General features: G+C 46.5%; 1 protein-coding gene across 2 annotated transcripts in view; it reads left to right on the top strand.

Annotated features, from left to right (window-relative positions):
- The first annotated feature begins 1,252 nt into the window (after positions 1 to 1,252).
- PLCD1 (phospholipase C delta 1) overlaps positions 1,253 to 27,052 on the top strand; it is a 55,072-nt gene continuing 29,272 nt past the window's right edge. Inside the window, exons 1-2 of one of the 2 annotated variants that reach the window (XM_085316485.1) lie at positions 1,253 to 1,556; positions 14,033 to 14,197. In XM_085316485.1, the coding sequence (XP_085172611.1) occupies positions 1,523 to 1,556; positions 14,033 to 14,197 (199 nt within the window). In that variant the 5' untranslated portion in view covers positions 1,253 to 1,522. Of the gene's footprint in view, positions 1,557 to 9,209; positions 9,422 to 14,032; positions 14,198 to 27,052 lie in introns of those variants that run through there. The other variant, XM_085316484.1, reaches the window with a different exon arrangement.

Below are 27,052 nucleotides of genomic sequence, written 5' to 3' on the forward strand. Positions count from 1 at the left end.
GTGTTGGACATGTGAGATGTCTGCCTGCCGTGGGGGCTATAGTTTAACTGAGGAGGGCAAAGGAGTTTCCATAATGCGCTTTCCTATAACCACTTTCAGACTCTTTGCCCTTCTCTATGTTTCCTCCAAGGCAAAAACTGTCCTGCCCTCATCACCTCTGCATCACTGGGTTTTCCAGTCTGACTAATCCATCAGCCTCTTGCATCCTCAATTCTGCAGTCTGTCCTCTGGGCTGAAAGTTTTGCTGACCTCCTCTGGAAATCCCCCCATCTTGGGGCTTTTAAGAGGAATCTTAAGAGTCTTGCTTGCGGGGAACTGACCTCACTCATGAACACAACCCCTGGGATGGTGCCCCTGTCCAAGCCAGCATCTCCTTTCTGCGCATCTGCCACTGGGACGTGAAGGGACAGCCAGGCTCCTGGCACAGAGGCCCTAACAGTCCTAATACCAAATTGCTTTCCAATGTAAGTCTCCCACATGTGTTACTATCACACTGGGACTTTTCCTGTGTGTCAGGGGAGCTGCCAGGTTTATCCCTGCAGGCGGACGAGCGTTTTGAATCCTCCAACCACTCCACCAAGTGTTTGCATCGAGCCCACCTAAATCACTGGAAACAAAAACAAACAGAACAATAACTGCAAACTTCCCCCAAACGTTCAAGTAGAGGGAAATTTTATTTTCCCACACTGGGTTTCCTCTCCTTCCCTCTTCCCCTTCGCCAGCGTCACACTTCTGTGCTAAAAAATATCTCATTAAGCGTAGGAGACAGGCTGTAGGGAATCAGTTCAACTGAGACAGAGCCTGGGGACAGTGCAAGCTTTTTATTTCTGCTTTCTATCTTGCTGTCTTAATTGCAAAACTTGTAACTTTTCTTCTGCTTTGAACTCCTGCTTCTGCAAGCATTTGTGGTTACAGCTTCTATTTCTACACTGGCAATTTTTGACGCGCTTTTTTTTTTTAATCTATGAAAAGAAATATTCTCCCTCCGTCCCAGTCCCTAGCAGCCTTTTAGACCTAGCCCGTGGGTGCTCAGTTTAAGGCTTTCCCTTTGAGAGGCTGTCGCCCCTCGGGATTAATTCGCGGCTCTGGGTGTCCTCTTGCGGGAAGGGAGCAGAGCGTGGCGGCGCGGGTGCCGGCCGCGGGAGAAGAGGCACCGCGTCGAGCGGCAGCGGGAGCAGAAGCGGGAGGCCGGGCCGGCGCGGCGGCGGCGGCGAAGACGGCCAGATTTCAGCGGGGAGGAGCCAGGGCCAGCGCTGCGCTGGGGCTCGGGCGCTTGGCCTCAGTCGAGGCGCTGGGCAGGCGGCGGCGTGCGGACGCGGGAGGGAAATGCGTGGGGAGTCATAGCGCAAAGGCATTTCCAGCCAAGGGGAAGGAAGCGGCCTCCGAAGGGAGCCCACGGCGGGGATTATCGGAGCAGAAAGCAGAGGGAGCCCGCCGGGTCTGGCTCCCCCCCGCCACGCTTGCAGCTGGGCACAGCTGTTTCCTGGAGCCCTGCTGCAGCTGTGTACGTTATTTTGCAGCAATGGAATCGAACGGCAGCTTCCTCGCTTGCAACAGTAAGTCAAAGAAATGTCTTTATGTTTCAGCTCTCTTCTGTCTCATCGCAGAGCTTGCTTTTTCCCCCTCTTTCCTCCACCCCAGTCCCCGTCCCGTGCAGCATGTAACCAGCGTTACAAGGGGGTGATGAGCGATTTTTTTTGTTATTAGGGTTAGCTGTTTGGTAGGAAGAGCACGTCGGCTGATGAGAGTGTGCAAGTCCTGAAAAGTTGATCCAAATCTCCTCCCCTTTTCGGTGAGACTGAGAGCGGGATGGATGCACAGCTGCGTAAACTCTCGGGGCTTGGGGGAAGACAGCAGGGCTCGAACCCCAGCTCAGGAGCTGCCTTCACGACACCGTAACACTCAATAGCTAAACTAAACTAAAAACAAAACAAAACAAAACAAAACAAAAGTACTGTTTCTAAAAAGGAAGAAATCCTTCCTGCACTTCCAGTCAGTGAGATTTAGAAAGTCTCAATCAGTACTGAGACTGGTAGGCTTGTCTGATAAACAGGGCAATCAGACATCCCTTATTCCCTGGCCTCACTTTAATATATTGATTTAGTACCTCTTCCTTGTATACTGCTCACTCTGATGAGCAGAAACAATTCAGGGCTGTGCATAGCTATCGCAGATGGGTTGAAATGGGATACTGCGATCCTACAGAAATGGGAAAAGGCTGCAGTGCTTACTTTTTTATTTTATGAGATTGTCATTGTCTTAGTGCAAATGTGCTGTGAACAAAAATAAAAATAATTAAATTAATAGAGCAATAAGTGCTTGACCTTAAATATAATCAATTAACATGACCAGGAGAAATGTGAAAAGATTCCCGCCGGCTCAAAAACTCTTCCCTCTGATTTCCCCAGATGCTGGAAATCTGAAAGGAAGGTGGAACAGAGGCTAATGTTAATCTTTTTGTAGGTATATCATTCGTTATACAGTCACTGGGGAAAGAAGGCTAGAAATACATCTGGAATTATTAAAATCTTTCCTATTCTGGCTTCCAGATCATTTTTCATTGAGCATTATTTAGTCTTCTGGGGTTAGGAACCAACAGGAATTCAGTGACTGTTTGTTAATCTGCTTTCTTGTCTGAAGTAGAAGAATACACAAATATTTGTATATAAAAATGTACAAGAACTAAGCTTTAAAAAACTGTATTTACTGAAATTCCTTGACACACAGATTCACAAATGCCAAAGTAATTTTGGATGCCCAACTATGTAGACAAAAAAATTGCTCACATCTTTATTTGTCAGCAGGATCAGACTTGTGCTATCTATTTTTTTTGAAGTTACTTGGCTCCTACAGCTGATAGATGTGGCTATGGCTGTATGCTGAGACTTCCTTTCTTTCTGTCCAATGAAACTATAATGTTAATAGCTGTATTTTCTGTGTCAGAACTAACCACATACCTAAAATTCTGTCTCAGTAAAATATTTGACAGCGAGTAAAAGACTTCTTGAGATATCCTCAGAGAGCAAAAATGGGTTTTACTGTAGATGCGAGTGTGTGAAATATTTGCAGAGCTTTTGTTGATTCTGCATTTGGATGGAGATCTGGGTCCTGGGATGAAAACTGAGCAGGAGCTCATCTGTTTTCCATAGAGTCAATGCAGCTACTTTAATTTAGTGGTCTGTGCCTTTTATTTTGAACGTGTTTGGGTCAACTGCATGAGCTTCTTGTGCTTTCTTTTCTTTTTTCTTAATAAAGAGACATCTACATTTATTATGCAATAACTCTGCTGGGCACTGTGGGCTATTAATAAGCTTTATCTTGACTCATGAAGCTGGCATGACCCAAACTGGGAGCCCTTGTGCTCACAGAGCTTATTGAAAGGCTAATTTGCACTATGCCTTATTTCTATACACTGTCCTCTTCATCTCAGACACTGCACACATTGTGTTGGGAGTGCCAGAGCCCCGTGAAGGGGACACGCTCTGCGGCAGCCCGGGACACGGGGCGAGCATCAGCAAAGAAATCACTTAAATCCTTCAGAACTGTCCACTTCCTCATTCCTCCTGTCAGCCAGTCCCAAGAACTGACTTCTGCTTGGTTTGAATTTCCAAATGAGTCATCTCCACCTGCCCTGAGCTGGTTTGGAGGAGTCTCCTTTTGGGACCTGCACCCGTGGGTGGAGATGCTGCTGCTGAGGATTAGCTGGGATCTGCTCTGATGAAGCTGGAACATTGCTGCTCTCAGACCCACTGAACAAAATGCTCCTTGTGCAGCACACTTGGTGGAGGATGTTACAAACGCGTTACATGGAAAGCTTTTGAACCATAGCATTACTACTAGCGCAGGAGAGTTTCCCATAGTGCCACTTAGCAGTACATTAACTTTGCAAGCTGACTCTAATTTCAAGGACAAATAAAAGTTGTCTTGGGACTTTTCTGTTTTTATACAAAGACTGCTAGATTTCCAGTCAGAACACTGTTTTTAGTAAAACTGAAGCACACAGTTGTGTTGTAAATTTTAAGTTTTAGTCAGCTTTAAGACCCTTTTGCCAGTATGCAAGGCTCAAACACAGATGAGTAGGGGCAAATAGATGCTTTGGAAAAACAGATTATAATGAGGAACTGAGAGAGGGAGAAGAAGGAGATATAGTCACTTGGAAAACTACTGTAGGTAGCTGAGATGAAAGGATAAAGCCAAATGCTGGAAGAAGAATGCTGGAGGGGAGGTGTATGGGGAAGGAATGGCTTGGGCAAGATCTGAAACTCTGCTGACCAGATGGGCAGCTCCAGAAGCAAAAGTGCCCATGATGTGGGAGCAAAGTATAGTTTCCTTCACATGGAGGTTGAAATGTGTGAACGGGTATTTGAGAGGGAAGGATGAAGATTAGCATGTAGTGATTTGTGAAATAGCAGATCGGTGTCTGTAGGGCCTTCAAGAGACTCTCCTGAAGGACTACCATGGCACTACTGCTGAGTTGAACACTGCAACACCCAGGGTGGATTCAGCTGGCTAAATGCAGGTGTCTGTGCAAAATCTTGGGCTTACAGGGATCAAAACAAGTGAATTGCACTCCATCTTTCTGCTGGCATGTTTTCCGTGTGCTGTAGACACCTGAATATAGATGAGACTAAACTGTAGTCCACATGTCTCCTAGGTCCTTACTGTAGGTCAAGAGTCTCAGTCCTTACTCAAGCCCACCAGGATGGAAGACTGCAGATCTTGAGTTAAACAGGCAGATTTCAGTTTTACTTTATTCAGATGCAGAAAATTTTGTGACTGTTTCTTCTAAACTGAGCCAATACAGAAAATGTCTGCAGAAATTCTCATGCCTCGGACTGCTCCTTACATGGATGCCTTTAAAGCCCTTTGTGGAGATATACAAAACAAGTTTCTCTGGCTGTTACTAGCTAAATTTAGAGTGCTGAATTTTTAGATAAATCAGTCTGGAAGAACAAAAAGATTTTTTTCCTTATTGTGCATAATTGAATTAACCTCTCTCCCTCCCCCCCCCCGCCCCACTGATCCTGAATGACAAGAGTAACCTGCATTTGGGTTGCAGAGAAAAATTTAGCTCCTGATAGAAAAGTTGAGAAAAGCTGTAAGTGACCTAAAAAATGGAAACTAGAACTCACTTAAAATTAACTTCAGTTTTATTAAATTAACATCTTCATTAACACAGGCCTAGAAACATGACTTAAGTCATAGCTAGAATTTATGCAACAAAACTGCACAGATGCTCCTTGCTGTTGGTTCTGGTCCTATCTATCAGGTTGGCATTCTCCTGTTAAATTACTTTCCTCCCACCCTTCTCACACCAGCTTCTGGAAAAGCTGTATGTAACTGCAGCCTGTGCCTTTTTTGGTGCCTCTTGCTCTGCACCAAGTCTCCCTGTGTGCTATGGCGGAAGGACCAGTGCCCTTCGGTCTGGTTTTGAGCTCCTGAGTGCTGTGAACTTTAGTTAGGAGTTTTGCCTGGATTTCATCAGAAGCATACGGCGGCAGCACTGGCTTTGGATGGGTCACAGCCAGTGTCATGTGTGGCTACAGGAATCTTTGGAACGACCCAGAATGGCAGAAATATTTGTGTAGATTTTCACAAATAAAGGTCACACTTCAAATTGGCTGTAAAACGTCTGAACAGGGAACTTGGCTCTGCTTCCAATAAGCAGGGCCAGGGCTCTGCACCATGTCAGTGCACTCCCTGGCATGGGTTTGGCCCACACAAGCTAGCACACTCCTGGATGCCAATGGCACAGGCTGGGGACTCTTCCTAGTAGGCAGTCTGGATATGGCCAGCCTGTTTTGAGGAAAGATGGCAACCGTGTGGACTGATCTGAGCAGAGCTAGAGAACAGGCTTCTCCTGGCAAGAAAAGGCAGTGTAAAGAAGAGACAGGCTTGTCGATGTGGCTGCCCGCTTTGCGGAGACGCCCATTCTCAGTGTCACCACAAGGTGGAACTTGGTACATATCACAAGGACTGAAGATGCATCCACGATAAACAAGGAAAACATCTTTGACCTGAGATGCCCCAGCATTCATGGTCCCAGGACCCACTCCCTGCTCCCAGCTCCCACGGGTGTAGTGAGAATGGCAAAGCTGGTGCGGAAGAGTCAGTGGCATTTCTTGGTGGTGGGTAGAAACGGGCTAATTATACCAGTGATACGGAAAAGAGCAGAGGAAACCAACCAGTTTGCTTGAGAGATTTTGTGCTTTTTCTAACAGCCTCCACTGCTCAGCACTGCAGCTAGCTGTGCTTGTTTCCCGGCAGCCAGTGCGCTGAAGGTGCCACCCGTCCTTGATGTGCAGTGCTGCAGATGTAATGATTGTCAGATTTTATTTTCCATCAGGGAATAACACCCCAGCTGGAGAACTGCTTCTGAGGGCTCCATCACCCTAATGAGCGATGGCAGGTTGTTACGTTACTGCAGACCAGCTGGACCATGATTTTTCCAAACTGTCATTAATCCTGGATGCAGTTGGATTGAGTGGTCTCGTGTTTGCTGAGGGTTGGGGATGCATAAGGCCAGATGGTGCAGTTCAGGTGCTGAACCCTACTGCTCTTTTGTAAATAATCCTATGGAGTTTCACTGTGGAGGAGCATGAGAGGGAAGGTGAAACTACAGTGTTTCTTCAGAAAAAAAGTGTCATGTAAAATAGATGACATTTCTTCTTGGTGACAAATACAGAGCAAGGCACAACCTTTGTCCTCTTTAATGGGAAAAAGCTCCCCCTAAAATGAGATGTGTATGTGTTACGTAAACTGCCAGAGGCATTATTAATCACTGTATCATAATTTACATCATGTGCCTGATGCAATGGGGAAGTGGTGAGGTCACCACCAGCACGAGTATTTTCCTTCCAGCCCCAAACTATCACAAATCTGGGCAAAACAGCAGCTGACTTCTGCCTTCTGCCGTGTCATTTGTGGTGTAAAGAGACTCCAGTCAGCATCAGAGCTATGTTGAGTTTGGAGTTGCCTAAAGGTGGTGGCAGTGAGGAGACTGGTTCCAGCCCTAGAGAGCTCAGAATCAATCTGCTTCTTCCTCTGTGAAGTGCTAATAGAGCTTCCTGAGCTCCTTTGCATAGGGAAGTGATGGAGATTAATTCATGGCTTCTTGGAAAATTATCTGAAGAGCAGCCTGAGCATTATTAGTTTTCTCACAGCCCATTTCCTACCAAATTCTCCAGCATTTCTCCCTCTCAAGTGCCTGTTTCCTTGATTTCAAAGCACTTTACTAACTTTGCGACCACGTTCTGACATTGAGTTGTGTTTGATCCGTGAGCAACCCAGCTGGAATCGATAGGATGATTAGCAAAGCCCTGATCTCGGTGCATGGATGTGAATAACTCTGCTCGTGACTGGTACCATTGATTGCAGTGAGGTTGATCATATGGATAAAATTGCATGCTTGAGTCCTTGCAGGCTTCATACCAAGTGAGGTGTTATCTGAGTAAGGGTGGGAGAATTTATCCCAAAGCCATTTGCAGGAATCACTTCCTTCAGCACAGGCGTGTGACACCATGTCATATACCATGTAGCAATAGCGGAGAGTGGCCTGTAATATGCAATGTTACACACATCCATTGGGCTTCATTTATGAGATATTCAAATGTCTTTAAATAACCTCAAGACCAAAATAAATCACCATCGCTTGTTTCCCAAAACAGGGTGTTTCTAGCCTGATGCTGTCATCTTTTTGTTTTAAAAAGCAAACTGATGTTCCTGCCTTCACTCTCCAAAGTCCTAATAACAACAGCACTTTCTATTCTGTAGACCTCCTCAAGGTTAGTAAGTGCCTATCTTGTGCTTTGCTGTGTGCAGACTTCGGGGATAAGTACAGCAAAATGTTCTCTGAGAGCCTGGGAGGCTCTACGCAGCGGTGCTGCTGGCACTGCTTATAGGAGCTAATAGGAAAATGAAACGGAGGGGCTCAGTGTGCTCCCGAATGGATCCCTATGGGAGACTAGCTGCTGCTGGGCTGGAGAGCTGGATGCACAGAAGCAAACTATTTTGCCAAAACTCGAGTACGGGAGATGACTCTCTTCCCCACTCCTTAAATAGATCAGTTCTCTCCAGCGCAATGTGAAATATGGGAAATGCTTGGAGACTACTAGCTAATAAATATCATCTTGCCATTGCATCATGCTGCTCACCTCCTCGCCAGGGCAAGAGTGAAGCCCGCAGCTCTCTGGGGAGTGCTACAGAAATTACAGCTCCAACATCCAGCTCTTGTACATGTAGAAGGATCAGAAGAGATGCGAGGTGTTTCCTAAGGCCTGCCTGCTGCCTGGTTAGCATGTTTTGCAAGATCTCATCCAGAAAGCACCCTTATTCTCCTGTGCTGACTGTGGTTTGTCGTTACTCTGTGTAAATAAGCCGTGACTGCCTTGTACTGCTGTGCCAAGACCAAGCACAGGCTCTGCCTCATCCCTGAGGAGTTTTGTATATGAGGCATATGTCAGGAATAATTTTTTTTGATCCTGTCCTTGTGCTGGCCAAACAACTCAATGCTACGCTCTGATCTGTGAGCGTTGGTAGGGCTTCCTGCAAAGTAGGCAGAAAGAAGGGGAGGATGGGTTGGGCTACAGACCTCCAAAGGCCCCTTCCCACCTGAGTTATTCTGTGTATTCAGTGTTACCACTACTGCTGGATACTTTTCCCTGTGCCAGACTGCAGTATAAATTTGGATTACAAGCACAACTTCAGAGCTGTGCTGAAATGCAGGGTGGGTGACTCACCCGAGTTACGCAGGAAACTGGTGGCAAAGAACAGGCTCGCAAGTGCCTTAGGAAAACGCTCTTCTCTAGCTGGACAAAAGAAAATTAAAACACCATTCACAAACAACTTTCAGGTTGCATCAGCTTCGGCTAAAAGAGGCTTTCAGCCTCCCCTTGCGTTTTGGAGGATAGTAGCTGCGAAGCAGAGCAGCCAAAGTCTCTCAAGCGCGGGCACCTCTGGGCAGGCTGAGAAGCCCTAGGTGCTGTATAGGAGGCATGAGTGACATTTGGGAACCCTCCAACCCCTGGAAATGATGCACAGAAGTTGTATGACTGCAGGAAAGCCTGATCCTGCTACTTGGGCAGCTGCCAGCAGGCGCCTGGGTGTAATTTTGCAGGCAGTGCGTGCAGCCAGTGAGCAAGTGGGAGGCGAGACGTCCCACGGTCCCACCCCCGCTGGTCTCTGCCCTCCCTCCGCCGCTCCTGCTCGCCTTGACGCCGGCGCACGTCGGGGTTTCTGGATGCGTGGGAACCCCTCAGGGGCTGCTCGGGCCCCCCGTCCCTCCCAGCTGCCGGTGCTTTTCCCCGACCCCTGTGCCGGACCATGCAGTGCTTCCGGAGGCAGCCGAAGCGCAGCGTGTCCCAGGAAAACGTCCTGCGGGAGCAGAGCCGCAGAGTGGCCGCGCTGAACGGCGTCAGGCTGGGTAAGGGGCAAGGCGGCCAGGTCCTCGACGCTCCCACGCGCTGGCAGCCGCTTCATTTCTGCCGCTTTTCTCCGCAAAGAGGCACTGCTCCACCCTAGAGGCAGCTCCAAGGTTATTTTTAAACTCCTGAGGTTTCTTTTCCTTTCCTTTACCATCCTCCAGATGTGCAAACCACTGTGTTTGAGGCATCAGAGAAGGTGGGGACCTTTCTGGCAGAGGGTCGTTTTCCAAATCTCCTGCTGGGCTTTCTGAGCTGCTGCTGACGGCAGGGCGTTTGGATACGGCAGTGCCCTTTTCCTGCCTGGTTTTCGGACATCTCGGCGGCGCGTTGCCAGTTGCTCTTAGAGCCTGAGGAATCACTCAGAGGGCTGAAAAGAAACAGGAAACCCAGGGAGTTTCATAATGTCTGCGCCTGGCTCCGAACGGAGTCCTGCTCACCGGAGCGACGGCCCGAGTGGGCAGGTGGAAATGGAAAAATCTCTCTTTGCCCACGGCAGTCCTTTGGATTTTATCCAAAAGGCTCGCTGCCTTTAAAACCAGCAAGCCTGAGTTATGCTTGGTCTTCGACACTCGGTGGAAGAGGGCGAGCAGGCAGGAAGAGGCTTATTTTATAGCAGCTGTAAAATTTATGTGTTTATACCAGACCTGCGAGCGTGCAATGCAGAAATACAGATTATTGCCGTCTCCTATAAACACAGTCCGACTCTCTCCCTAGTGAACTTGGGAGTCTACCTGCTACTGTGACAGCTCGCATTTAATTCTGTTTCCCGTTTGCTGTAAACCTGGAATGGATAACGCAAGGGCTAAAATTTTTGGTGTCTTAGTGTGTAAAGCTGTTTTGTGTAGGATATTAATTTCATGCTCACTGCAGTGCTGTGTGCTTAGGGCTCTCGTATCATTGTCAAAGTCAATCTTCACTCTGAACTTTATGGTACACTAAATATATTCTGTTTGCAAAGTGTGTGACTGATATTTAGGGGGGGTGGCCCTTGAAACGTACATTGCAATTTTCGGTGCAAACGTGTATTTTGTGTTTTGTAGAGGATGCGAAGCAAGACGCAGCCCTTCCGCCTGTAGCAGGCGGGATACAGACGTCTAGCTCAGTGTGCCGATTGCCTTTCTCGTGCCCAGTGTTGTTTTGTAGTTGGAAACCAAAACCCTTGTCCCGCTGCACAGTGCTTTGGGATCTTTAGATGTATACGACAGCTCAGGTTTCTCCCAAACAAGTTTCTACACCTGTGAAACATAGCTCTGCAGAGCAAATCCCATCTGCTCAGTAGAGTGTTAGGGGGCAACTCAGGAGCGAAGCCTGAAATGAGAACTGGGAAAAGATATTTTTGGGAGAAAGCAGTTGAAATGACCACCTGAGAGTATTATGCCGCTGATACCTCAGGAGTGTTTTGTGATTCCTGTATTACCAGATCAGAGCTTCCTATTTTATCTCTAACCTAACCAAGTGCTATTATCTACCTTTTAGATTGGAGGTGAGGTGACTTGCCGAAGGTTATTTAAAGAGTCTACTTGGATCTTGGTGTTCGAGACAGGGTCTAAAACAGTAGCTGTCCTTGTAGGCTCATTTACGCATCTGAACTTGAACTCTCACTGGGTGGACAGTGAGCAGGCCTGAGACGTTCCTTACCCACCCAGTTAACAGGACCCGCACTGTCTTCTGGGTCTACCTGTGGCTGGTATGGTCTGTACGTTGGGTCACTGCCAGCAGAGGTCATCTCTGGGTGACTGCTGCCTATCTGAAGGCCCTGGCGAGGTACCAGCTTTCAACATCAAGGAAATAATGGAGCTGCTGACACCCATCATGTCCTCTCCTGGCCAAACCCATCATCTCCTGGAGGCAAACATGTCTCCATTCCCTCCCTGGCTTCTCCGTCTGCCCTCTGACTCAGGCTCCCTGCAATCTTTGATCTTTGCCATGCTTTCACCACACACCTTCTTTCTTCATTTTTTCTTCACATGCTTGCAAAGTGCCGTGGCCTCCTTTGCTAGGTCATTTTTCCTGAGTTAACCGTTAACACTGTTAGAGTTCAGCTACAGCAGGAGGCTCAGGAAAACAAAAGAATGAAGCTGTCATGCCCTTTCTTGGGCAATAAGGTATATTAAGACCCAGGAGGACACTACTGACGGGCTGTGAAGGGTCCAGGGTATATTATTGTCATTTAATTCTTCTTTTGGGACCCATGGAGAGCCCTAAGACTGGCACTGAGGGTGAGTAGCTGATTCAGGAAGAGGCTGGATGCATTCCTTCTGGCCTGGTCCATAGGCACATCAGCCAAGGACGGGTGAGAGGGCTGCTCTCAACCCATGGTTGGATCCTCTGAAGAAGAAGGGGAACTTTGATCCATGCTAACACATTAACTAAGCCTGCAAGGTGAGGGGCTCTCACATTCTGCTGGAGTCCTTCCTGTATGGATCTGGCCTGGAGGAAAGGAACCTGCCCTTGACCACTGCCTATGGCCGACCAGCTTTGCCTGTATTACCTGATCTTCTCACAAAGAAAATACGGTCTTTTTGTCCATGATCACACCTAGATTGTGCCTTTTCACTGGCAGTCACTACAGCAAAGGCTGTTTGTATTGTGTGATGTGGCTCATCACACCTGCTGTGTGGAGCATCTGTGTAATGAATCATTTCACAGTTAACGGGGGATTTCTCATTACACGCTTATGCACATAAGCAGCTAAAGGAATTGATGGCTTTCCTACTTTCCTATTCACATCACCCTAGGATGGCTTGTCCTCCTCCTAGTCCTGTAACGATGCCCTGCCTGGCTGGGATCTGAGGAAAGAGAGGGAATGAGGCCAGGAGCCAGAATAGAAATTTTGTGGGTCAGTATAGAAAAGGAAGAAATTTATCCCCTTAACCTCGAGGGATGCCAGAGTAGCATTAACTAAGCCTAAACCTACATTACCTTCTCTGCCCAGAAGATCTTTGCCTCGGTAAAGGAAGCCTCAACACTGCAACTCAAGAGACCCCAAACCCTGTGATGCTGCCATGGTGTCTGCTCTTCCTCTGGGTGGTCTGGTCTCTTATAAACCTGCACATTTGCCTGACCCTCAGCAAAACCAAGAGAGTCCCAGAACCCATGGCTGGGGTGAATCTTTTGCCCTTCTGTGCTTGCAGGAAGTCAGATTTTTATTTGTGACTTTCTGAAGTTTCCTAAAGTGTTTGTATCTCCCTCTCACATCTCCTCCAGATGAGACACTGGGGCCAAGAGGCCCAGATGATACTGTAGCTCAGGCAGGTGTTTAATTAATGAGATAGCTAATTGAATGTAGAGGAAAGCAAGACCACAGTCACCCTCTCAGGATCTCCAGCTCCTACTGTGCTGCTTTTCAACTCTTGATGCCTCACCTGGGCTCAGCTCCAGGTCTGCTCTGTAGCAACTTTGAAATCAGGAAAGCAGCCCGAACTCCTCAGGGGGTGAGCACTTTGACAGAGATCTCAGGCTTTTTTTGGCAGTCAAATTTTCTCTTTAAGCTAGGTATGCTGCAGTGCCATGACCTACCTTGGTACTCCGCAGCCCGCCAGCTACCCTACCTCTGGGATCCAGCTCAGTGGTGGGTGTCTGGAGTTAGGGGCAGCTCTTAGGCCTCATGTTGGGTCTTGTCTTTTAAGCATGTCTGAAGTGATGCTTGGTGGATAGCAGTAACTCAAGGCAGCTGTGTCTTCCAAAGAGGAAAAACTCAATGACACAGAGGAATAGTGCGCAGTCATACAAATGTTTTTACATAAAACGACTAACTTGGATTCCTGTTGTGTGTGACCCTGCATTATGTTCATGCAGCTCGGGGAAATATCCCAGGAAGCAAGTGGCAGGTGGCTGCAAGTGGCTGAGTGATTATTAATGACAGTGATATGCATCATCCAGATAAGGTTAGCAAAAATCCCATTGAATCAGGACACGTTTGGCAAGTGCTACAGAGTTAAATGGTGTTGCACCAGCTCTGAAAGAGCCCTTCATGCAATCTCAGAGAGGCAAGGTGCCTATTATTCAAAGCCCAGAATGTGTTTCTCATGTTTCATTCTTTTGCCTTCCCCAGCCCACATGCTCCTGGTCTCTAATTAATGGTTAGTTTAAGGGGCAGATTCTCTAAGGTAGTTAGGTATGTAGAAGTCATATACTGTTGAGATATTCAGAACAGTAGGAGGCTAATTCTCTGTTTTGAAAGCTATAGTAGATGCCTGATGCCTGTTTGGATATCTAAGTGCCTTCCTGAATCTAACCTAAAATGAGAAATTTCTGAAGTTCCTGGGACCAGAAAGTCTGGTTATTACTATTTTGCATTGTGGTGCCCAATAGGGTAATAAATATAAAGGACCTCTTGGATGCTAGCTAGACAAAGAGAAGATGCTACTTATAGACGTAATGCTACCTGTCACCGCCCTTGTCTATATATGTTGTAATCTTCATGACGCCTCTAAGAATACACAAGGGGTCTGTTGTGGAGCAAGTTTCTGGGTCTCTCTGTTCTTCTGTCCTCTCCAGAGCTGGCTGCACTGCAGTGGTCTGTCTCTGTATTTGCCTGTAATGTCATATGGAGGAAAAACCCTATATACGTTATTTCTTGTGTAGCCTTATCAATGTTTTCTCCACAGGCCTGAAAGATGACAAGGATCTGAAGTTCCTTCTGAAAGGCAGCCAGCTGGTCAAAGTGAAGTCAGGTTCTTGGAAAAAGCAGCGGTTTTACAAGCTTCAGGAGGACTGCAAAACCATATGGCAGGAATCAAAGAAGATGCTGAGGACTCCAGAATCACAGACCTGTAAGTATTTTTCCCTGCACCACAGGGCTCAGGCACTGTCTGAAGTGGACCAGAGCCTTTACTCTTGCAGTAGTGAGGCAGGAATTGGAGCAATGGGGCCAGATCCTTCACAGCTTGGTACCACACAAACTGAGAGATGGTGTCAGCTCCAAGACAGTTGGGAGGAATCTGCTGAGTCAGGATCAGCCATATTTCCCAAGCTCATGAGCTACCACTGAAAGATGTCATGGAGAGGAAGAGTAGGAACCACAGGGGCTACATGGTGTGTGGCATGGCATGGCATGGCGTGGTGTGTGGAGGGAAGACCACACCAATGGCAGATGGGATCAGCTGTTACGGAAATGTCATGTTGGAGCACTGGGTGATGCTGAGTTCAGCAGCTCTGCCTCATTTCCTCCCCAGTGCAAGAGTTCAGGTTACTCAAGTGTCCCCATGGCATGTAGCCATCATGCTAGATGTGAGACTTGGCTTGAGTGTCTGCAGTGTTGTACAGTGTATTTTGGCTGTTGGTCTGGGCTCTGCTAGGACACCTCTTACCTGTCCTGCAGCTCCTAGGAAAGCAGGTATAGGTGTAGGCTAGTATTGAAGCCTCACAAGGAAACCACCCTGATGTGGAGATCAAAGGGTTTGCAGAAAATGTGTTCAGAAAGGAAAGCCTGTTCTCACCCTTATCCTGGAAGCTTGAAACCTACCCCACTGTCATCCATGGGAATAAGTCCAGATACAACAGTCACCATCGTATGAACACAGGGAAAAAACATTTAGTGTCAGCATCACCCAGCTTGGGACTATCATTACCTAAGGACTGTAGAGTCAAAATGGAAGAGTGTCAAAAATCAACAGTGGAAGAGGGAAAGGAGGATACTCATTATAACAGTGGGATCAAGCAAGCTGTGTATCTGTATCTGTTTGTTCTCTCCTCATTTAGTATTTTTCTGCCATATTTCTCTGTCACTGATCATAATGGGCTTATAAAGCCAGGAGGTGAATGAATAATGCTGGATATATTCTATAGCATGTTGAAATGTGAGAGCACCCTGTCCTAGTTATTTACACAAATTGTTTTTTGCAACAATTAAATTTACTTAAATAAGGAGTGGGTCTTCCAAATTACCCCCACTCCTACAATCAGTGTTGCTGAGGTGTATGACATCTTTGGCAGGAGGAATAAGGTAGCAGGGCAAAATGTATTTATTTTCTATCCTTGACTTTAGCACACTTTTCTCTTCTGACCTTGAGCAGCTCTTTAATCTCTTTGTACATCTTTCTGCAAATTTAACACCATTTCTTTTCTCCTCCACTACCTAGCTACATGATAAAAACCTTTGAATGAGAGGCTGTTCCTTTTGGTGTGTTTCCGTGTTCAGCACAGCAGGGCCCTGAGCTCAGCTGGGCCATTTAAGTACTCCGTGATAATCCATAATAGCAACGAATACAAGGCCTTAGTGAATATTTGCTCCTTGTGAATGCCTGCTCTGTTGAGCTCTGTCCTATTTGCTGCTGAAGTCCTGAAGATAATGTCTTGTTACAAAACAAACAGGGGTGTGAGTTGAGAAGGAAGGACTTTCTGAGCTTTCTTTCCCATGCCAGCAATTAAAAATTATGGGAGCTGAGAGTTCCTCCAGCAACAACTTCCCCCCACTTCTAAGCCTCTGAAATAAATGCACAGCTAGCAAGTCCCTGTGACGTGGTGACAGTGATTGACAGGCAAGACCTTGCGACTTGCTTGGAGAAGTGCTGTTTGAATCCATTGCCTCCCTCTCCAAGGCACAGAATCACAGAGTGGTTGAGGTAGGAAGGAACCCCCAGAGATCATCTAGCCCAACCCTCCTGCTCAAGCAGGGTCACCAGATCATGTTAGACAGGATCGCATCCAGGCAGGTTTTGAATATCTCCAGAGAAGGAGACTCCACAACCTCTCTGGGCAACCCAGTCCAGTGCTATGTCTCTCTCACAGTAAAGAAGTTCTTCCTCATATTGAGGTGGAACTTTCTTTGTTTCAGTTTGTGCCCCTTGCCCCCTGTCCTGTTGCTGGACACCATTGAAAAAAGTCTGGCCTCATTCTCTTAACACTTTCCCTTAAGATGTGTGTGGACATTGATTAGATCTGCTCTGAGTCTTCTCTTCTCCAGGCTAAACAGGCCCAGCTCTTGCAGCCTTTCATCATAAGAGAGATGCCCCAGTCCTCTGATCATTTTTGTAGCCCTGTGCTGGACTCTCTCCAGTAGGTCCATGTCTCTCTTGTACTGGGGAGTCCAGAACTGGACACAGTATTCCAGATGTGTCATCTCCAAGACTGAGTAGAGGGGCAGGATCACCTCCCTCGACCTGCTGACAACACTCTTCCTAATGCAGCCCAGGATACCACTGGCCTTCTTGGCCACAAGGGCACACTGCTGGCTCAGGACTCCCAGGTTTGTCTCTGCAGAACTGCTTTCCAGCAGGTCAGCCCTCAGCCTATACTGGTGCATGGGGTTATTCCTCTCTAGGTGCAGAACCCTGTGCTTGCCTTGGTTGAACTTCAGGAGGTTCCTCTCCATCTAGCTCTCCAGCCTGTCCAGGTCTCTCTGAATGGCAGCACAGCCCTCAGGTATCTCAGCCACTCCTCTCAGCTTGGTATCACCAGCCAACTTGCTGAGGAGGCGCTCTGTCCCTTCATTCAGGTCAGTGATGAATGAGTTCAGTACTGGGACTCAGTACTGAACCGTGGGGAACACTGCTAGCTACAGGCCTTGAACTAGACTCTGTGCCACTGAGCACAACCCTCTGAGCTCTGCCTTTCAGCCAGTTCTCAATTCACCTCACTGCTCAGTCATCTAGCCCACACTTCCTGAGCTAACCTACGAGGATGTTATGGAGACAGTGTTGAAAGCCTTGCTGAAGTCAAGGTACACAACGTCCACCATCTACCCTCATCTACCCAGCCAGTAGCCTTCCATCCTAGAAGGCTATTAGATTGGTTAAGCAGGATTTCCTCTTGGTGAATCCATAGTGACTGCTCCTGATCACCTTCTTTTTCTTCTACATGCTTTGAGATGCCATCCAGGATGGAGGTGAGGCTGACTGGACTGTAGTTTCCTAGATTCCTTCTTGCCCTTTTTGAAGACTGGAGTGGCACTGGCTTTCTTCCAGTCCTCAGGCACCTCTGCTGTTCTCCATGACCTTTCAAAAATGATGGAGAGTGGCCTAGCAATAACATCCGCCAACTCCCACAGTGCTCATGGATGCATCCCATTGCAGGTGCAGCTCATGGATTTATGGATGTCAGGTTTTTCCAAAAGATCTCTAACCTGACCCTCCTCGGCCAAAGGAAAGTCTTCCTTTCTCCAGGCTTTCTGTCTTGTCTCCAAGCTCGGGGATTCCTGAGGGCTGCCCTTAGCAGTGAAGGCTGAAGCAAAGAAGGCATTCAGCAACTCTGGCCTTCTTTGTATTCTTCGTCACCAGGGCCCCCACCCCATTCAGCAGCAGGCCCACATTTTCCTTCATCTTCCTTTTGCTACTGATGTACTTGAAGAAGTCCTTCTTGTTGTCCTTGACATCCCTTGACAGATTTAATTCCAAATGGGCCTTTTCACATCCCTGCATATTCTGACAATGTTCTTACATTACACACTCCCAAGTGATCTGTCCCTTCCTCCACATTTTTTATACTTCCTTCCTCTGTTTGAGTTTTGCCAGGAGCTCCTTACTCATCCATGCAGGTCTCCTGCTCCCTTTGCTGGACTTCTTATGCATAGGGATGCAGCACTCTTGAGCTTGGAGGAAATGATGCTTGAGTATTAACCAGCTGTCTTGGACCCCTCTTGCTTCTGGGCCCTAACCACTGGGATTCCTCTAAGTAGTTCCCAGAAGAAGACAAAGTTTGCTCTCCTGAAGTCCATGGTTGCAGTCCTATATATTGTCCTGCTTCCTCCATGCAGGATAATTGCAGAGAATTTCATCAACTATGATTTATTATATATTGAGTTACAACAAGAGCCCTGCAGCGAGATCAAATTCTTTGAGCTGGGTGTTGCACAGAAGCTGAATATGTGTGTATGTGGAAAGTTACTGCGCGGTCAGCAAGGGTGTGGATTTACAGCACTCAAGATACTAAAGATACTCAGGATATTTTGTTAGCTGGTAGCAACTAATGTAGGTTGCTGCATTGCTGGAGGTGGAGTCAGTAACACTGTGACAAGGAAAATTTGCTGAGCCCTGGGAATGTCCTTGTGCAGGTGGAAGGTGGAGTAATGTTGCCTACCAGCTCATCTCCGCACATACTGCTCCATAAGATCCCTCCTAAGAGAAAGTCCTTTATCACTGGGATAGCAGGAAAACAGACCAGGCAGTTGAGGCTGAGCTGATCTCTGCCATTTTGAAGAAGCAACCTCTTGCAAGGCCCCAGCTCTGTTGACTGTCTTGGACTTGCTGACTTTCTCAGCTTGTCTTTCCTTCACTGGACTGGCTCGGGGATGCTTTTAGAAGGCCTCAGCTTGGAGGTCAATGGTAGAGATGAGTGCTGGACCAATACCTGCCCAGTCCCAAGGTCATCCATCTCCCCACAGCTGTTTGCTCTATTTGTCCTCTGAGTGCTTCCATCTCCAAGTTTTCAGAGCAGTTACTGATTCTGAGTTTGATTCTCGGGCTTTCAAGTTCAGCAGGCATTGGCTGCTCTGGATTTCAGTATGGAGAGGATTGCCTGGCTGACATTGTGTCCTCTGGCAGGTTCTGTCGCGGCAGCTGCCTTTTTGTTTGGCCCTATGTATGTCGACAATTGAAAGGCAAAGGAAAAATGTAGGGCCGTGATTTGATACACAGGATGAGAGATTTCAGGGTAAGTCTCTCCAGAGGGTCACACTTCCTTGCTAACAGACTGTAACTTTGCCTTCCAGTGAGAAATCTTTCTAAAACTGCAGATAAACTACCTTCTGAGGATGGAAAAAGAATGAGTAGAATGGAAACTGAGAGGTCTGGGCAGCAGGTCTAATCTTATCTGCAGCAGAGCATAGAGCAGGCAGATGGAGGCAGCCCAGAGGAGTGAACTCTGGATAGGGCAAGGGTTATGTTTTTATTTGGACAGTTTCCTGTTATTCCTGTTAGTACATACAATCATAGAGAAATGATGTTTGTAAACTACCATATGGTGGCGTCTGTAGAAGATAAAATTGAGGATCTCCAGGGCTAGGTAGAAGAATCTCAGCAGCTTGAACAAAAACAACAACAATAAAAAAAATCAGGGTTCTCATAGGCACAGATGTTGCTTGGATCAGACACAAAGTGGTGCAGTCCTTAGCTTACTGTGCTTTTATTTTAAACAACTGGAACTTTAGATTGGCTGTTGTCTGGATAGCTGTATTACCCACTGGGCTTTTGAGGGAGCTAGGCTGCCATTGCGATGTAGCACAGGTACAGCATAATTTGTTTTTCTCCCTATTATCCATAATCCATTATTTTTCATTATATTCCTCCTAGACCCAAGGGATTAGATTTTCCAAAAGCACTGTTAAGGTGCTGTAGCCCCTTACATTGCCCTGCGGCAACAGCTGCCTGCAGGCAATGCCATCCATCCCTGCATCGCTTTGCAGCAGCCAGTGTTGCAAACCACCACATAAAGCATCACAGAAGTGATGTTGGGCATCTTGTATGGTGTGAGACCCAAACACAGGTCCAGTATGGACCATGTACACCTTCAAGGAGCTCCCGCCACTCCCAAAGCATTGGGGTCTTCCTCACTGGCGTTGCAGCTGTGGCTCCTCCTGCCTTGCAGTCATCGTAGTAGTTGTGGTCCTGTAAGAACCCCAGTACTCTCTGTTATCTTAAATGTAGTGTGGAGCTGCAGTTGGGCAGATGTTTCTCTGGTCTGTGAGGCTTTTATGCATCAGACAGCTTTCTCCGTGGGACATGGAAAGAAAACTTTGCATGCTATTTTCCTGGGGACAAAGGAAAAAAAAGAGAGAGAGAGATTGGCTTGGGCCTGAGAGAGCAGAGCTCAAGTGACAGGTTAACAGTTTTCAGAGAAAAGGAAAGGTCTGTGCAAGGACCTAGGAGACAGCCAGTTCAGTGATAGCCAGTCCACTCCTGAGCTTCTCTCTGCACCCATCGTGGAGGGAGGGGAGCTGACGAGGTGCAAGGGCTCGCATCCAAGGAGCAGCAACCTATCACCAGCCCTAACATAGTCTTGTTTAGCTGTGGTCAAATATCAGCTCTCATCCAAATGGAAAAAAAGAGCAAAAAGCCACATGCTGCTTTCAGCAAAATCAATTTTTGAAGGTCTTTTCTTAAATAAGCTGAAATCTCTAGTGAGGGCTCACTTAAGCCAGCATTAATCCCTTTAAAAAAAACATATGAAATTAAGGCTTTTCCAGTGGAAAGGTATTTTGAGCTTTTGGTGGAAAAGTCGAGTATCAAAACTGGAAGAAAAAGCCTGAATGACTGGTTTAGACCTAGGGCCACTACCACGGGGCCTTGGAGGAGCTGGGGCTTTGCTACCTTGAGCACAGAGAGTGCTCAGGCTTAGTCACAAGCTGTGTAATCACAAAACAAAGTTAGGAGTTTTGGCTGAAATATTTCAACTTCTGGACAAAAGCTTTACAGGAAAACTCTAGTTTTTGTAATTTTTTTCTGTACCTTGTTTAAAAGAATCAGTTTTTGAAGCAACTGAAAGAGGTGGGCTAAATTCAGTGGCACACCTATTTAAGTCAAGATGTTGTGATTATTTGAAGACGTGCAATAGATATTTGGATCTAATGATTAATTACACTCGCTATTAAAAAGGCACTGAATTCATTCCAGTTAGTGTTACTGCTTTTGACTTCCAGCTGTATAGCAGAATATTTCCGTATGGTTTAAACACAGTACAAAAGCTTTATGTTTATGGCCTGCTACCAGTGTTCAACAGAAAACTTTTCCCCTCATTCTTGAGTTCTTGTGAAATTTTGTTAAATTGCTTAAAATGCCTCATGATGAACATACCATCCATTTTTTTGTGGAGGGATGAAAGATTGTCTCCATCGAATTAATGCACTGGACTTGCTTTCACAAGAACAGAAGGGATGTGTATTGTCCCATGCTCGCTTAAGTGAAAAAGTGAAAAGTTTTCCTTGTTTCTGTGGATCTGATAAGTGCTGAAAGTCAACAGAGACTCTCAGCAGCCTGTATACACACAGCAGGGAATTGATTGCACTGACAGCTTCTTTCTGGAGTTGGTTGGGCAGTTTCTTTAGGAGTCAGTGCCTCACAGTCAGACCTGGAACGATATTTGCTGATGTGAATGTGTTATGCAAGGCGGACCTCAGCTGTGAAAACAAAACCGTCTCTCTGTGGGTCTCATTAGTTTTTATCAAAATCACTCAACCTGTTAAACAACCATTTCAAACACAGAGCTGCCTGATTTTTTTTTTTGTTTCGTTTTCTTTTAATTTAATTTTGAATCAGGCTACTGCATGCATTGCTGGGACAATTTTCATCACAGGCAGTGTGCTGACAGATATTGACCTTATTCTTCATAGTGTATGTTAAATGCAAAGATGGATGGACTGAGAGCTTTAGGTCCAAATTTAGTGGCACTGTAATGGCAGGAGAAGTATAAACCAGAAATAGTTTGCAGGGCCCTGGATGTGCTGTCTGGGAGGAATGTAAATAGAGATCACTCTATTTACATCACTAGCCCGCACTGACGGGTAGGTGGAAAGACTGGGTAAAGACCTTATATGAAAAGATATTTCCAAGCAGACCTATGAAATTGCATGCCCATTAGATTACTGGTGGTCAGCTGGTGACGTGTGCTAGCACTGAGGGCAGGCTGCCATGCAGCAGGTCTGAAGTTAAACCACCTTGCTGGGCAAGTCAGAGGAGAGCGGAGAGCAGAGAATGGACAAGGAGCCAGCAGACAAGACTTGAGGTGTACAGCTGGCAGGGAGAAGAGAGAGCAAAGTGGGCAGGATTAAGAAGGCAGCACAGTAGGGCTTATGCTAAAAACACCCCCAGACCATCACAGGAAAACATTCCTCAAGTGATGGATAACCTTTGGTGTTCCCAGTCCAGGGTACTTCACGGTACTTCAACGCCTACTGATTTTAAAGGTCCCGATCCCAACTACATTCAGCCATTAACATCAAGTGCAAATGAAAGCAGCTAAAACAATTTTTGAGGAGGGAAACCAAACAGAGAAGCAGCCAGTTTGCCCAGTTTGATCTCTGTGTTGTGAAATCTGTGCAGTCTTACTGTGGCCCTCCTTGCTGGCAGAGCAATCCTGTGGTCAGATAGCAGCTTTTATCTGCTCCTGACAAGACACTGAGCCAATCTTGGCAAGCTTTGCTTAAGATGTGGCTGGAGAGGATCTGATCTCTCCACCAACGTGCAGTATTATGGGCAAGTATGGTGCAAGCCATTACCAGCTGGGTACATTTCTCATCTACATTTCCTGCTAGTAAACAGAAATTACTTACTGGGACAATTAGAGTGGGATGGGAGAAGTGAACGTGACTCAGTGCCACACTGCAGAGATCACTCATTATTGGAGGGGAACTAGGATAACGAAAGGGAGGGATCTGAGGATTATTTACCCCACAGTGAAAAACTGCCTCCCTCCTCCCATGAATACCTCAAGACCAGCTGGGCCTTCAAGTGCCTACTCATTGACATCCCTCACCCTCCTTACCAGCAATGGCTTCTCACCACAAGGACAGAGAAGCACTTTTGGTCTTTGTCCTTCATAGCTTCAATGGTTTGCTGGAGACATGGATTCAGTTCCTCATTCTCTGTCTTCTCTGTAAGACTCTTGATGAAGTATTTCCTCTTCAAGGGTTGCCTGTCCAACAAGAGGAAGTCTAAGAGAGGGTTGCTTTCTGTCTCCATTCCTCCTTTTTCAGTATACTTTGGGATTAATAAAGTGTTTTACTATCTGTGCTTCAAGCACTGTCTGAGCAATAGCAGCAATAGCTAGGGAAGAGAAGGATATTGTCCCTGGAGCAGAGGCCAGTGGCCAGGGCTCATCTCTCAAGCAAGTGCTGTCACCATTAGGCACCTTGACAGGGTCCTTCTGACTCTTCAACCCTTGTATTTTTGGCTGCCCAATGGCTCGTTGTTAATACCTGTGGCTCGGACACACTGCTGAAGCCTGACAGCTCTTTCTTTCCAGCTTTCAGGCTTATGTGGGAATTGAAATTTTGTCCCTCTTCCTACTGCTTCCTCCAAGACTGATTGCTGCACAAATGACTGTCCCTTCTGCACAGACATGTACGGTTGAAATTGGTGCACAGGGGTGAGTTTGGGTGCGCCTCATGGAGGATGGTCAGGCCAGCTTGGGTCCTGCCAGAAGTGAGGCAGGGAGCCTTTCCTGCAAGGGCTGTCTAGGTGAAGACATAACTTCTGGCGAGAAGGGGAGCTTTCAGGTTGGGAGAGGTGCAGGTGAGGCTCTGCACCTGCTCAGCAAGGTTTTGTGGGTGACAGTTTTTGACTTAGGCACTTGCAGGCTCTTCAGTCTGGTTAGATTCACGTCAGTGTGAATTATGGATTTCATTTTCCTTTGAAAGAGCGATGATCCTTGACCTTCTGCAGGATGTGACAAGCTTGTAAGTGTAACACTGAATACCTGGAAAGCCACAGAAACAGAAATATAGTTCACACAGACACCCAAAAGATACATGTTAGTTGCTGGAAAATGTTGTGGCTGTGAAAGGTGGTCTCCTGCATTCTGCAGGCCTGACTCATCACCCAGCTCTTACTGCTACATTGGAACAGGAGGAAGGTGCTGGGCAGAGAATTGATGAGAGACGTGCACAAGGGCAGCATCCAATAATGAAAACTGAAAGGAGAAATGAAAACAATGATCTCTTGTCTCCCTCCGACTTGTTTGGACAGGAGTGACTTCACTGACTCCGAGGAGTGCTTCTGTACGTCCCCGTGAGCCTACATGAAGAGGGGAGGGGAACCCTGCGGTCAGCTGTGGCACTAGCCAAGCTGCGTCCACTGCAGCTGGGAAAACTGACTTGGATGTGACCTGTTTGACCTGATAACTGCAGGCCTGGAAGGGCACAATCTTCCTTATGTCTGCTTCATGTTTTAGGGCTTTACACAAACCACCTCTTTAGCAGATACAAACATTCAGGAGAAGCAGATGCAAACTTTCCAGCTTCTTTTCTGCTCTTGGTTGCCTCCCTGCTGCGACAAGACGGGGAAGGGCAGGGAGGCTGCAGTGATAGATGATAGGTGGGTGTTTGCTGTAAGTGATACTCTGCTTTAAAATACATCCCTGTCCCTCAGTTGTTTCTGATTTCCCCTTGCAGATAGCTCGGCTGAGCACACAGTTAGTTTGGGACGACGTCGCAGGACTGCTAGTACGGTGCACTCACTGTCCTGGCGCAACTGATAATGTATTCATGCTGGGTTCAGATTTTCTGGGAGCAGGAAAGAGATAACATTTGCAGATGGCTTGGGCTGGCTCCTTTGGCTTGAGCACTTTATTAATAGATGAAAACAGTACACATGACCAGGCTCTGGAAAGCTTTAAAACGTGTCCTCCCTTGCTTTGTTTTTTCAACAGTTCCTGCATTGATAGTGTCTCTCCTTATCTCTTGCTTGACTATACTGGACATTGATCCCATTCCTCAACTTTCCTTGCACTTTTTCCACATGGAGGAGCCCTGTGCCCCCCATCATCTTCCTGTCCACACTACACCCCCAAAAGAACAAGGCAGCCTTTCCAGACACAGATTTTCAATCTTCTTTCCTCCCACACAGCTCTTTTTTTTCCCCCCAGTGGTTTCACTTTGCCAGATAATGGTTTCCAAGGAATCTATTCTCAATTTCCAGTATTTAACATCAGATTTTCTAGTCTAGGAAACACTAGGTCTTAGCCAACCCCAAGTTTAGGGATTGATTGCACAAGCAGATTAGCTAGCCAGTCTGAAGGGAAAATAGCTCTTAAGAGCGAAGCAATGATGAGCAGTTGGCAGGTGATTAGGAATAACAGGATGATACTTCCACGTGGACAATCATAACCAGAACAGAATGAGTTTGGAGAAGTATCACCTACCTATGGACCACCTGCACTGTACATGTCTACATCTGTCCTTTTCACCCTGGGTGTTCTTTCTGGTACATGGTCCACTGTAGCCTTGTTGTTAAGGGTGTGATTTATCTCATCCAAAAGAATATGTCTAAATAGGACAGAAAGACTATGTTCCAAAAAGTTTTTTTTTTCCATTTATTATAAAAGGAGCCTAACTAAACTTTAGGCATTTTAACTGAGACAAATGCCTCCAAAAACATGACAGCATGCTTTACAATAAGGGTGCAAGATCTGTAGTTTGTAACTTAAAGCACTATCTCTTTCACATACCCGGTATTAAGGAATCTCTTTCATTTCTCTTTCACATTCCCTATCTCTTTCATATTCCCTAGTTAGTGGGAAAACTCACCATCAGCAACCTAGCTGTGGGGGAATTGCAGCTCTTTTCTTCTCTTTTCTTCCAAAGAGAGTTTTAGCACTCAAAGCCATAAGCTTTCACTCGGCAGTAAGTTGGCCAGATAACATAATTCCACAACAACCTGGCCCAACCCAGCTCTCTCATCCTCTCTCCTCAAACAGATCTGCTCTAGGCTGTTGGCCTTTTACTGAGTGATAATAAAAGGCCACATAAAGATAATTGCTCATAGTCAGGGAGGGGCTTTTGCTGACTCCAGGAAGCACTTTCCTGTTCCTGGCAACTTCTTGTATGGAGACCACACCAGCAAAGTGTTACGGAAGATGTTTGGCCACCTCTGCACGTGATGGGAATTCAAAGCAAATGTTAAGTGTTGGTTTTGGACAGTCAATGATTTTTCAAGATTGAAGTTTGTTTGTTTGTTTGTTTTTTAACTGAGCATATTTTATGCAGCTGAGCATGTTGTGAATGTTGTGGGGAAAAAAGAAGAGATTTAAAAACTTGTATGCACATCCCATGAATTTTGGATGATCCCAGAACAGTCACACTAGAAGTATACGGGGTAGATGCTGAGTTGTGTCTTCCTGCAGTGTTGACTTTGAAATAATTAAACACTTTAAGATGTAGGAAATCATTTTTACCCCTGATCCACAGTTTGAGGTTGGGAGAAGTTACACTTTTTTTTTTTTTTTTCCAGATTTCTGTGATTATATGTGTTTTTAGGCATACTTTGTTTTTGAAGGCATTTGGACATCTCTCAGGTGTGCTACCTTTTCTACATGCGTCCTGAGATGAATCATAGGGGTAGAGGTTTGCAAAATGTTAATTTTCTCCTGCCCTCAGTTATAACTCTGACATCAGGCGCAGGCAGTTTTGCTGTTCTGTGTCCGTAGGTCCAATCCCTGCTTTGGTGTTGTGCTTCTCAGCAGCCAGATGTGACTAAGCAGTATCTGCCCTTTTCACTCAGTTCTTTGTACATGTCTGAAGTGTCCCAATACCTCCAAAAGACAAAAAGAGGCTGTGAAGAAGAGTCACTTTCTGTGCAGCACTTTCTGTGCTGCAATGCTCTTGGAGCAGCATAGGGAGGTCACAATTACTCACATTTATTTAATAACCTGGTTCTTCCCATGGTTCATTTCCTCTAGCTGGGGGCAGAGATACAAACAGAGAGGGGTGGTTTTAAAGAAGATGCTGTGCTCCTCTACAGCAAAGATGATCAAACCTACCCCTGGTGGAGGTGAGGACAGAGCATGGGTGACAGTGAACTGCTTTGAAGCATTGATCTTTGCATCCCTGACTGAGAACACTGTACAAACTTCTAAATTTTCCCTTCTCACTTTTTGCAAACTGAAAGACCACCATGGTGGCCCCTGCTCTGCTCTTTCTGGAGTCACCTCCCATTTTCCATGGGCCTTTAGAGTTATTTATTTCCAAGTCTGAGAAGAGA

Source organism: Rhea americana, unplaced genomic scaffold, assembly GCF_003343005.1.
Source record: "Rhea americana isolate MKP2758 unplaced genomic scaffold, rheAme1 scaffold_47, whole genome shotgun sequence".
Taxonomy (NCBI): Eukaryota; Metazoa; Chordata; class Aves; order Rheiformes; family Rheidae; genus Rhea; species Rhea americana.